This window comes from Artemia franciscana, chromosome 6 (assembly GCF_032884065.1).
Source record: "Artemia franciscana chromosome 6, ASM3288406v1, whole genome shotgun sequence".
In the NCBI taxonomy this organism is placed as follows: Eukaryota; Metazoa; Arthropoda; class Branchiopoda; order Anostraca; family Artemiidae; genus Artemia; species Artemia franciscana.
In genome coordinates, this window is record NC_088868.1 from 26,139,022 (window position 1) to 26,152,270 (window position 13,249).

The 13,249-nt window shown below is 34.2% G+C and overlaps 2 protein-coding genes across 2 annotated transcripts in view; one reads left to right on the top strand and one right to left on the bottom strand.

Annotated features, from left to right (window-relative positions):
- The window catches only part of LOC136028246 (cytoplasmic tRNA 2-thiolation protein 2-A-like), a 42,024-nt gene extending 30,745 nt beyond the window's left edge, over positions 1-11,279 (bottom strand). Inside the window, exons 1-2 of the mRNA XM_065705973.1 lie at positions 11,179-11,279; positions 696-782 (exon numbers count right to left, since the gene is read on the bottom strand). Coding sequence (XP_065562045.1) covers positions 696-782; positions 11,179-11,225 — 134 coding nt within the window. The 5' untranslated portion in view covers positions 11,226-11,279. The remainder of the gene's footprint in view (positions 1-695; positions 783-11,178) is intronic.
- Positions 11,280-11,459: 180 nt separating this feature from the next.
- Positions 11,460-13,249, top strand: part of LOC136028247 (dnaJ homolog shv-like) — a 30,328-nt gene continuing 28,538 nt past the window's right edge. Inside the window, exon 1 of the mRNA XM_065705974.1 lies at positions 11,460-11,595. The gene's annotated coding sequence lies outside the window, so the exon portion shown is untranslated. The remainder of the gene's footprint in view (positions 11,596-13,249) is intronic.

Sequence of the window (13,249 nt, forward strand, 5' to 3'; positions counted from 1 at the left end):
AGTCACGTACCTAGGACTAAGTTTCATCCCGATCCCTCCACTCAAAGTGTTTTCCATGATTTTAGGTTTCCCCACCCCAACTCCCCCCAATGTCACCTGATCCGGTCGGGATTTAAAATAAGAGCTCTGAAACACGATATCCTTCCCACCATCAAATTTCATAAGGATCCAATCACCCGTTCGTAAGTTAAAAATACCTCCTTTTTTCTAATTTTCCAGATTTAACCGTCCCCCCACTCCCCCCCCCCCAGATGGTCGAATCGGGAAAACGATATTTCCAATTTCATTTGGTCTGGTTCCTGATACGCCTGCCAAATTTCATCGTCCTAGCTTACCTGGAAGTGCCTAAAGTAGCAAAACCAGGACAGACTGACAGACAGACTGACAGAATTTGCGATCGCTATACGTCACTTGGTTCATACCAAGTTCCATAAAAACGAGTAAAACAGAAATTAAACATGCAAACCAAGCTTAAGACGAACAAAAGGAGTTACAAACAAGAGATTGGCTACAGTCACCTTCCCATCGTGAGGGAGGAGGGTACACGTAAATTTTCATCCTTTGCTTTGGAAAGGATTGAAAGTCTTACCAAAGAAAAACAGTACTATTTTGCAGAACTTATGCAGTAGAGTACTATATTGTGCATGTCAGACAAGCACAAACATAGACAAGTACTTATACGGAACTCTACTTACTTGCAATAGGAATCGTATCCTCGTAGCAATATTGAACCTGCATTGGGGCACCTTTTGCACTGTCCAGTGTCACCATCTGTTTTTGGCCTGAAAAAGAATATAAAAGAAATTGATGAAAAAGAAACCATGAAGAAAAACAAGAAAATGGTCTCGTAAAAATAAACAACCGAGTCAAAAACCGACTGCATAAGATTGTGGTATGTACATAGGTGTCAGCGTCTGGAATGACCTTCCAGAATTGATCAGAGCGGCAGTAAGTCTGGCATCATTCAAGAGAATGGTTAAATTCCATTTTTTAAAAAGGAATGAAGAGTGATAAGAGGAAAAGGTATTTATTTTATTTAGTATTTAATATTAATTATTTTTTAACCCCCCCCCCAGGATTTTTTCTTCTTTTTTTTGGGTGGGGGAAATATATGATGAATTGATTTAGCAGATTCATGGTGGTTAGAATTGCGGCCACAGTCAGGACTCTTTTGTCTTAAGAGTGTCTGTTAATGGTAAATTGTTTGTTTAATTTATATGTTTTGGATGAAAATAAAAATGTCTATGTCTATGTCTATGTATAAAGTGTATGTACCCGGTTGTGGTGAGGGAAGAGGGTGTTACACAATGAACTTTTTTATAATAAAACATTTTTTTTTTAATTTCAATATTTTGGGCTTGTCTCTATTTTTTATGAAAAAATACAAGGGCATAGCTTCCTTGACCTCAATAATCTAGTTAAGGAAAGTGACAGAATAACGTTTTATTTGAAAATGGTCGTCAAAAGGTAATGTCAGCCAAGCTTGCATTTCAACATCTCGAATCATGCAGATGTTTAATCATAGAGGCGCTGTTGAAACTTCCATTTCTACACAATTTTACATCATGAAATCAAGCTAAAGAAACCTTTCCAAAGATGTTTTTTCTTTAAAAAGTAGAGATTCATATTAAAACCTAAGAGCAGACATACAGTCATATAATACTTAGAACTTAGAACGAACAGAAATTACAATCAATGAATAAATGAAACCAAAATGGAATAAAGAATAAAATAAATAATCATCATGACAGATAGTTATAGAGGAAAAGTAAATCGTAAAATGAACAGTAATCAGAACAAATAGTGAAGTCAAACTTAGAACAACCAGATATATCACCAAAAAGAAGCAAGGCTACTGCCAAATATAAATGTTGTACCGATATTTGCACTTTATTGAAAGCGATTTGCACTTTGAGTTTTTTTTTCATAGCATCAACAACAACACAAACACAACAAACATAATGCTACCGACTACAAACTACCCATGCTAATACCCCAATACTAATCGAGTTCACAAATAAGAGTGTAGGTACACCCCTTCTCTAAAACCATCTAGACTTTTTGAGTGTCATTTGTATTTGCTGACATGAATACATTTCTGAACAGTGTTATCTTTATTTTTAATAATATAAACAACAGCAAAAAATTGAGAAAAAGAAATGAAAATCACCAAAATAATCAAGATTACTGGAAAGAATTAATGAAATTGGACTGACTGTTTAGCGTATAATGATTCAAATTACCAAAATTCTTAGCATTTTTTGAGTTTTCGATGCTATAATCCAAGAAGTGGAAATGTTTAAAAAAGGTTTGGTTTCAGTAAAGCACAAATTAAGCTCAAGCTTTTTAGAACTTTTAGGAGGGGGTAGCCGTTCTTCTACTGGGGATGATTTGTTCTTGTTATAGGATTATTTATCCATCTATAGCAGTATCTGTTATCTTTATGTTTGATGTAATACATTAAAATGATTGGTGCTATGCACGAGAATAACACTGCCTTAGCTAAGGTAAGAAATGAGGTTAGTAACTGGTTTGCAGTATTGAATCAGGAGTTAAGCGGGGTTCAGTTCTATTCCCATTTATGTGGGTGGGTTTGATAAATTTTGTCCTAAGGAACGCGTTAAAGGCTATGAGAGAGCGAAGACTCAAATAAAAAAGTAACTCTTCTAGAATTAGATTATGCTGATGATTTTAGGATCCTAGATGAGAATGCTGGTAAAATGAATGATATTATGGACGCTTTGAGAGCTCAGGGCACAAGAATAGGCTTGAAAATTAATGTTAAGAAGATTAAGTTGCTTAGACTGGGATTAATAAAGGTGATGAGGTGATGTTATGTAACAATAAGATTTTTCAAGGTGAGGAGGTGATGTTATGTAACAATAAGATTTTTTAAGGTGAGGAGGTGATGTATGTAACAATAAGATTTTTCAATTATATAGGTAGTATTATTAGTAAAGATGGTGAGTGCATTGAAGAGGTTAAAATTAGAATAGCAAAGGCCCAATATATATATATATATATATATATATATATATATATATATATATATATATATATTCATTCCATGAAATCTTAATAAATTTTATTTTAAAAAATTTTAAAGTTTAAAAAGTGAAAACATTTAAAATGTATTTTGCTTTCAGTATATGGCAAAATATGTTCTGGTCATCAGAAGGCAATTATTAGTAAGCAACAAAGTTATCCACATTGTGCCTTTTTGGTACGTACAACATCCTCTTCTCATACCCTGATAGTTTTAACTTAAATGCTTTGAGCCGTTTTTAGAGATTTCTGATGCATGCAAAAAATGTGTTTTGATCTAACCCAACACCCCCCTCAACAGACCCTAAAAGTTTCATATTTATACAATTAGCTTTAGGAACATTAGTACTAGCAGCAGTAGCAGTACCACTACTACTGGCAGTAGTATGAAGTAAATAGTGCGTTTTTATTGGCTCAACATTTCCCTCAGCATGCTCTGAAAGTTTCAACCTGATTCTCTAAGGCTTGAAGGGTCAATCGCTCACGACCAATCAGTGGAGCGGATATTGAGTGGGTTGCAGTTGCGAGCATTATATTGGTAATGCTAAGATTCTCTCGTGGCAAGTAGTGGAACTTATTTGGTCTAATTGATATGAAAAAAAAATACAAGGGTTACCAGTATGAATGTAAGACTGTTAAAATAAAAAAAAACACAGTCTTAAATAATGTTTTTATTACTTACATAACTATAACTGCAAGTTTTTTTTTTAAATTGTTTCAATGGGAAGAATGTTTTTGTTTCCAATTTTTCTTTATTACAGTTTCAGCATCAATTTCAACTTTAGCTAATTTTGAGTTTGATACATGCAATTCATTTCTGTACTTAGTTTTAATGTAAACCATAGCTGAAAATCTGGCCTTACATTGGCAAAGATAGTTATCAGCTACAGAGAGCCAGAATTGCGATAACTTTTAACGATTGAAACTGTTTTCCAGTGACGTATCTTCTGATATATCAGTCCATTCTACACTTGCTTTCGTTGACATACTAGTTGGTAAGTCGTCTTGATATGGGTAACAAAACCAAGTTAACGAATCAAACTTTTTCATCTCTTCCACAAAATAGACATCTAAATTATTTTTCAACAGTGATGAACGACTGAAAATTTCAGAAAATACGTTCATCTTAGGCTGCAATTGGTTTTCAATAATAAATTCTCAAGTGTTTCAAAAAAATCATACTTGCAGTTATCAGTGCAACTTTTCCAAAAAATAAGCTTTTTGAACCTTGAAAATACAAACTGAGTTTCTTTAACTTGGAAAAAGCATCCGACCAATAAGGGAGGCTGATAATGAATTCGCCATCCAGTAGATGATTAACACATTTAATTTTTCCTCCCATTTAAATTGTAACTTCATTATGGAATACCACTATTCGTCTCAGTACTTTTCCCTTGAATAACCAGCAAACTTCTGTATGCAGAAAAAGAGATATATCATGGCTACCCATTTCTTCACAAATTTTTTGAAATAGGCAGGCTTGTAAGGGTTCTATTTTAATATAATTTACAATTTCCACAGCTGTATCAAGTACTGTGTTGAAATCATCAGACAATACTTTGGAAACTAGTGCTTCTCCAAGAAGGCTACAGTGTATCCACAAAGCACACGAACTTTGTTCAAGAACTCTTGTAACCACACTGCTATTTTTCCCACACATAGCTCGCGCACCGTCATTGCATTTACTGGCACATTTCTTCCACTGTAAAGCTTTTTCTTTTATATTAGAATCAACTTTGTCATTTTGACAACCTATGTGCTTATGGTATGCTTTGATTTTGTTGAAAGCCCCCCTAAAAATTCTCTGAAAGTTTTCACCTTAATTCCACTAGCCTTAGTAGTAACAGAAATCGTAATGGTAGTAATAGTAACAGTAGCCAGTTTGCACGTATTGCCTTTTGGTTATTTCAAATTTCCACTTAACATAACCTCAAAGTCTCAACTTAATGCTCTAAGACATTCCTGAGGTATTACTGATATAACCTTTTGGTGATTTACATGTGCATAGGATTTTTTTATTTAGCTCAACACCGCCTAAAAGCTTCACTTTAAAACCCTTAGCTTCAGTAGCAGTGACAGCATTGGTAGCACAGAACACCTTTAACTTTTTTTCAAATTCCCCCTCAAAATACACTGGAAGTTTCAACTTAATACCCTAAGCAGCTCCTTGAACCTTGCTGATACGTCCTTTTGACAACCTGCATTTACATGGTGGGTTTTGATTTAGGCTAGTTCCAAGTCCTCTCAACATTTTTTAGAATATTCACCTTAATAAGTAATTAAGTAAGTACATCTTATTAACAGCAACAACAACATTTTTTTAGGTTCCCCCTCCCCACAACTTCCCCTTCACCGGATCCAAACGGGATTTCAGATAAGAGCTCTGAGACACAATAGCCTTCTAAACATCAAATCTCATTAAGATCCGATTACTAACTCGTAAGTTAAAAATACCTCATTTTTTTAATTTTCAGAATTAACCATCCTCTCCTAACTCCCCCAAAAAAAGCGGATCCGTTCCAGTTATTTCAATCACGTATCTAAGACTTATGATTATTTTACCACCAAGTTTCCTCCCAATCCCTCTACTCTAAGCATTTTTCAAGATGTCAGGTCCCCCTCCCCTCGAACTCCTCCCAAAGTCACCGGATCCGATCGGGGTTTAAAATAAGAGCTCTGAGGCACAATATCTTTCCAAAAATAAAATTTCATTAAGAACCGATCACTCCTTCGTAAGTTAAAAATGCCTCATTTTTTCTAATTTTTCGGAATTAACCCATCCCCAACTCCCCCAAAGAGACCGGATCCGTTCCGGTTATATCAATCATGTATCTAGGACTTTTGCTTATTTTTCCCACCAAGTTTCATCCCTCAACTCTATTAGTTGATTCTTCCAAACTGGATCCAGTCGAGATTTAAAATAAGAGCTCTGAGACACAATATTCTTCCAAACTTCAAATTTCATTGAGACCTGATCACTCCTTTGTAAGTTAAAAATACCTCATTTTTTCTAATTTTCAGAACTAGTCAGAATACTGCAGCTTGGCAATCTCTTGTCTGACCTGCATTAAGAAGCTTCATGGACAAAAAAAAGCACAGGTGTCATGTGCATCCTGGACATAGCTACTGATTGTTCCAACATCTTTATTTTGCAGAAATTACACTCTCCTAAAGTTGCATAAAAAGTTACTGCTCCATAAGAAGCAATTTTAGGAAATATAAGGCAATAGATAAACCAACAAATATTACATAGTTAGAAGTACCCTTTGTGGGAGAACATGCTGCAGGCGTCAAAGTATGTCCTCCATGGACAATTTTTGATGAAGTTGTATTACTTTGACATTTCCATGACAAGTGACAATTAATACAAAACCGAGATAACACGTATGATCAACTTGTTGAACTTGATAACCACAAGTTACCAATACCAGGTACATCCAGCAGTGTACAAACTCTACAGAATGTCATTAAAAATGTTTTGTACACACTTACACATAAAAAAGTTACTGAAGCAAAAATCTCCAGCCGTTCCAATGTAAGATCTGCTTTTCTTGTCAGCTCCTCCATGGGTGAGACAAACACATTTAAAATAGTATCATCAGCAAACAAGTTACAACACACATCTTCAAAGTAAAGCTGAATAAACTCAACATAGGTGAGGTAAAGCAGGAGACCAAAAGCTGAACTTCGTGGTACTTGACACGTCGTTGGAAATACTGCTGAGTTCAAATAAATGACTGTTATCAAGGCAATTTTTGCAGGCCCCTGACACACCTACGAATTTTCATTGTCCTAGCATGTCCCAAGCTCGCCAAAGCACTGAACCCCCCTCCTAACTTCCCCAAAGATAGCAGCTCCAGTCCGGTTACGTTAATCATGTATCTACGACATGTACTTATTCTTCTCACCAAGTTTCGCCCCAATCTCTTCACTCTAAGCATTTTCCAAGAGTCCCATTTTCCCCCTCCAACTCTCACCAATGTCACTGGATCTGGTTAGGATTTAAAATAAAAGCTCTGAAGCCATAAATCCTTCAAAGTATCAAATTTCATTAAGATACAATCACCCATTCATAAGCTAAAAATACCTCATTTTTTCCAAATTAACTGTCCCTCCACCCTCCCCCCCAAGATGGTTGAATCAGAGAAGAGACTATTTCTAATTTAATCTGGTCTGGTCCCTGATATGCGTGCCAGCTTTCATTGTCCTAGCTTATCTGGAAGTGCCTGAACTAGCAAAACCAGGACTGACAGACCAACAGAAATTGCAATTGCTATATGTCACTTAAATACCGAGTGTCATAAAAACAATACATTATACCCACAGTGCTCTTTTAATTAGGCAGTACTATTACACTGCCTATGATACACCTGAAGTTAGAACCATATTTAGAAGGCTGATGCCAGGCACACAAAAGTGATGCAGCAAAGTAGCATGTTACTTGGCACTCTTCAAACTTGTTGGCAGATTTTGCCTGTACCATTTTTACATATAAAAATACTTTTTGCTCAAAGAAAAGCTATCAAAATATATGTTGTACTGCTAAAGTGTCAGCAGTTTTCGGAAATTTCTTGAAAAATTTTGCTAATTAAATGGCTAAACTTTGTAAACTATCATTCTCTATCATATCGAACAGGCAAAAAATAAAATAGAGACAACTCTTATGGAAGAGCACAACCTAATCATATACAGATAAGTGAAAAGCAAGTAATTTTAGGTATAACCACTTACAGGGAAAGCATGGTTTGAATAAGCAGAGAAGGTTGTAATAAAATCTTACTGAAAGACATCAGTAGAGTCCAGACATTAAAGGTTAACAGGGAGTCCTTCATGGCCTAGTAAAGAGTAAACCTGTTCCATGGTTACCAAAAGTTTAAAATAAAAATTTGGAAAAAAAGTTTAATAAGGAAAACTTGTCAGTTGATTTTGATGGTGAAAGTTAGGGTATACAAAAAACTAAAAGAAGACACTAAAACAATGGCATTCTTACTCTATGATGTGCCAGATGGTTCAATAGATCATACTATCAGATTCCTTCTCATTATTATAGACTTTTTTAAATCAGCTCAAACAATACCTATATCAATAATTGTGTTGCTATTGCTTTGACAGAGCTAGATCTTATCAAGTAAAAATGCTGCTATGGCAAGACAAGAAACAAAATCATCTCTATTCTCATACTGCTACAAACCCCCTGCACTCAGAACAGGAGCAGGGAAGAAAACCCTTTGGTAATACCAAACAGCACTCATATACTCAACAAGATTAGCCCAAACATCTGGGCTGCATCAAACCTCCTTAACAGCTCTCTGAACTATACCTAGTGTAGATACAGGTAAGAAGGTAAGAAAAACTTACTATCCAAGTGAGAAACTATAAATTCAGCATTGTTAATCAATCATTCACTGATGACCCACCACTCCATACTCATCAAGAACCTCAACACAGCCCTTATTTGTCCTCATCTTGAGTTCAATATGTCCATTGTAAGTTTACACTTCAAGTGTGAGATAGGGTCACTTGAGAAGGTCTGATTCAGAACAACTAACCAATTAGAAAAGTTTGGCCTTCCTAACCTAATGTATCACAGAAAGAACTAGAGGTGTAATCCTAGTATTCAATATGATAAACAACAACAAAAAAGCTTATTTTTGGCTGAAGTGAATACAGCAGAACACAAGACAATCCCAAGAAATAGCATCAATATTTCTGCAGAAAGCAAGATAATTCCAAGTTCTTTACCAACAGTGTCATTCTAATGAGGAACTCAATAAGCAAACCTATTGTGTCTGCCAAATCAGTTGACAGTTGCAAGATCAGTATTGACCAGGACTAGAACAACAAGCCATAGAATTCAAAGTGGGACAAGAAAGCAGCATCAACCAGGGTCCAAGCCTTCAAAATTCCTAGCTTATTTAGTGGTTCTGATGCTCAATTGTTCTCTATGAAGTGATGATCTATGAAGAAATTGTACAAGACACTTTTGTTGACACTCTAAAACATCTAAAGGTTCCTATAACCTTAGTTGCTAAAAGATGTAATTCAAGGTAATATCACAGGATTTAATTAACAGATAAATATATTATTAGGACTACCAGCTAAATAGGACCATCAGAGGGATTGACTGTTAGAAAATCAACAATAATATTTGAATAGAACATAAAGCAAAGAATCTAAAGGTACTATCCTTATTTTAACCCATTTTTCCTCCTGAAGAGCTGATCAACTTCAATTTTACCAAGGGATAATAAACAATAACTTAAAAGCAGCCAATCTCTAGGGTGGTGAAGGTTTTATGGTAAATTTGTAATTTTCAAACAAGGATGATTTAACTAAGATGAAAGTGAATATATTCCTTAATTTCTTTTTTATGCTCTTTCATAATCCAATAACTGCTTCAGAGACAAATTACATTGAGACCCCTTAAGGTTCAAAAAAGGTCCATAGTAACAAAAGGTTAAAAAAAAACATTTCTAAAAAAAGCTGAAAAGTGAGAAAAAATGTCATTTGTAGCTGAATTAGGAATAATAATTATTATTCTCATCAGTCTTAACAGTAAAATGTTACCTTGTAAACATATTAGCAAAACGTTTTTAAAAAGAGCTAGAACTCCTCAAAAATGACATTGATTTTGAAGTGACATAGTTTCTGAGGGGTTTAGGTTCTTTTTAAAAATTCCTATAAATTTGTTTCCCAAATAATGTTTTATAGGCCTAATTGAAACTAAGGAAAAAATAGGCTAATTTGCCTACTATTCATGAATTAGCAGCAAATAGGAATTTTTTCTCACTAGATAGGTTTCTTTTAGAAATATGTTCTAAAGTTCTGGATGGCTTGAGGGCTCAAAATAAATTTTCTTAGAAACAACTAGGGTAAAATTCTAATTAATTGACTTCTTGCTATCTCAGAAAGGGTTTAGGTTAGGAAAATGTAATTTTCAGGGATGAATCTAAAGACTAAAGTATGTCCCTGGAAGGTATTTTGAAGCAACTTCCTCTATTCCTTCTCCCTCAAGAGGTCCTTAACCTTTGATGACCTTTAAAAATATGTGTGTTATAAGTGAAACCTTGCAAAATAGATCTTCTGCTTAATTGAAGTACAACAAAATTGTTTTCAGCTTCATAACTTTCCTCAATTCCATTTTATAAGGTTTTAAAAATATGCAAATAAATTTCCTAAATTTTGAAAAAAAAACATTGATATGGCTCAAATTCTACTCAAATAACAGGAATTGCATTTTCAGAACTAAAGGCAGAGAAAAAGCAAATAGTGACTGAAAATTAAATTAAAATGTTGTTTTGTCAAAATTTCAATAGGTATAGACCTACTATAGACCTAATTCCATTTTATAAGGTTTTAAAAATATGCAAATAAATTTCCTAAATTTTGAAAAAAAAAACATTGATATGGCTCAAAATTCTACTCAAATAACAGGAATTGCATTTTCAGAAATAAAGGCAGAGAAAAGGCAAATAGTGACTGCAATTAAGGTAAAATGTTGTTTTGTCAAAATTTCAATAGGTATAGACCTACTATGTAGGCAAATTTCAGGGCTCTCTAGAGGGAGGAGTGCAGGAGGGTACTTTAAAATACCTTCCAGGGACATACGTTAGCCTGTAGACCCATCCCTGAAAGTTTAATTTTGCTAGCCTAAACCCTTTCCAAGATAACAAGAAGTCAATTAACTAGAGTTTTATCACAACTAGGCCTAGGCTTACTGAATTATGAAAGAATATAAAACAAGGCAGCCCATCAACTGATATATTCCTTAGATTAACTAAATTATGTGTAAAACTGAAAAGTTGCTGTATTTATTTATGCATTTTCTCTAGGACCATCTAGAACTCCATGAAGTTAAGAGACTGGATTACAATAATAGGCCTATTGACTGGAATTTGAATTGGAACTCAACCATCAACTGAAGTTGAGACAGCAACATCAGCAGAATATCATGGCCGTATTATTTAAGAAATACATCAGCTATGCCTATAGGGGCAGAATCTCGTTTCTAGGATAGCCTATTATAAATACCAGTTAAATGATGCATTTCAAAGTTAAATGATTGATTTTTATCCATGAAAAATAGCATTTATACATTAAAGGTTACAGAGAGCTCGAGTCTGAGGCAAGTACCTTTGCAAGAGAGCTTTAAATTCTTCTGTTTCAAATGATGAGCACATGTCGATATTTCAAATATCTTGCGATTTTAATTTGATCCCTAATTCAAGAATTAGTGTGAAGCTTGCTTCAGTTAATATATATATACCAGCAGAAACAACTAAATTCTTACTGATATTGGAAATGTTTGAAGCATTATTTCTCCTAAATTAGAAACTTAAATTAATATTTTGTTTTACTTAGAGCTTGAAAGAAAACTTCTTTCAAGACTCATGAATTTGTACTGTGGTGGTGTACGGGATTTCATTTCCCATGTCTTCGCCTAGAATACTCCAACCAATCAAATGAGAACAAATGGGAATTTAAAGTTATCAAGAAAAACCAAGTGACAGTCTAAGTAGGCTACAGGAAATATAGGCTGCCTCCTTCTTGGTGAGTATGTCTTAGCTGTAATTCCATTTATCTTGTATATAAGTAATAATCCATGGAATTCATTGCCATAGGCTATAGGAGGCCAAATGTAGGCTAATTTTTTAAATGTAGGCTAGGCTATTTAGCTGACATAGGCTAATAAATTTAATTTTCAGAACTAAAGGCAGAGAAAAAGGAACTGGTAACTGAAAGTTAAGGCAAAATGTTGTTTTGTCAGAATTTCAATAGGTATAGACCTGTTATGTAGGCGACCTGTTATGTAGAGAGAGGAGTGGAGGTGGGTACTTTAAAATACCTTCCCGGGACATACTTTAGCCTGTAGACCCATCCCTGAAAGTTTCATTTTCCTAACCTAAGCCATTTCTGAGATAGCAAGAAGTCAATTAACCAGAACTTTACCAATTATTTACTTTTTCTTATCTTAGGATTACTTATGTACTTCTGTCAGCTTCATCCTTGTTTAGACAAGTTTTATCATAATCAAATAAGCTTGACTGTTCATCAACTGGTCATTATCAGTAATCCTGACCTTCTTATTATGAATATAATAACCACACCCAATGGTAATAGCAACCATGTTGCAATCATTTCAGAGCTAGGCCCATACTTGCCTACAAAACAAACCTTTCTAAGCAGCAAAAATATTGCAATTAGCCTACAAACTAATCTCCTAAAGGCTTGCCAATGTCAATTGGGAACATCTTATCACAAATGACTTTGATGAGAGTTGTTCTAATGTAAAATCTGTAATTTTACATGCTGAAAAGTCATGCACTAGAATTTGTTTGGCTAGACAGGGCAAAAGTCTACCTGTTTTAACCTACAGAAACAAATATGCTGTTTAAATGAAAACAATAAGCATGGAATTGTTACAAAAAAGAAAACCTTGGGAAGCTATCAACTCTTCAAAACTCTTTGGAACCAGACAACCAACCATATCAAGCAGGTGAAGAGAAGATTTGAGGAACAATTGGCTAAGGATATTAGGGATAATCCCAATCTTTCTGGCATTATACCTCTCAAAAATGTTGCAGCAAGTATCCTGTCCCTGAAATCCTGTACAATAGTCAACCAACTACTGATCCTAAGCTGAAAGTTGAAATTTTCAACCAACAATTTGCATTGTTTTTTTTTTTTTTCCTCTGATTCCAGTACTGTTTTTCCCTCCTCTATATGGTGTATCACACTTATATTGGTTTCAAACATACTATTTCACTGCAAAATCCTTTTTGTTAAAGTTATATAATCCACAAGCAAACATTTGCACAATCAAGTTGGATAAAAAAATCCAAACAATTTCCTCATTTTACCATCTGTCATGTTTCTTCTTTTGACTTTGATATTTTTCAACATATAAGTAAAATGAAAGTCTTTAAGTGACATAATGGATTAAAAAAAAAAACTAATATGATTGTTCTGAATTTTATCTTAGTCAAGTCAATCTTGACAAATCAGTGTTTGGGCATTAGACAACTTTTACAAAATGGATTTATAATGAAATAGTAAATTTGAAACAATTGCTTTAATCTGTTTTTATATATAAAAAATATAGAAATAAATTATCATTTTCAAGAGTACTGAGAGGCATTAAAATTGAATATGCAAGAAAAGTGATTATTATATTCAGAAAGAGCATAATTTATGGCATATCTCA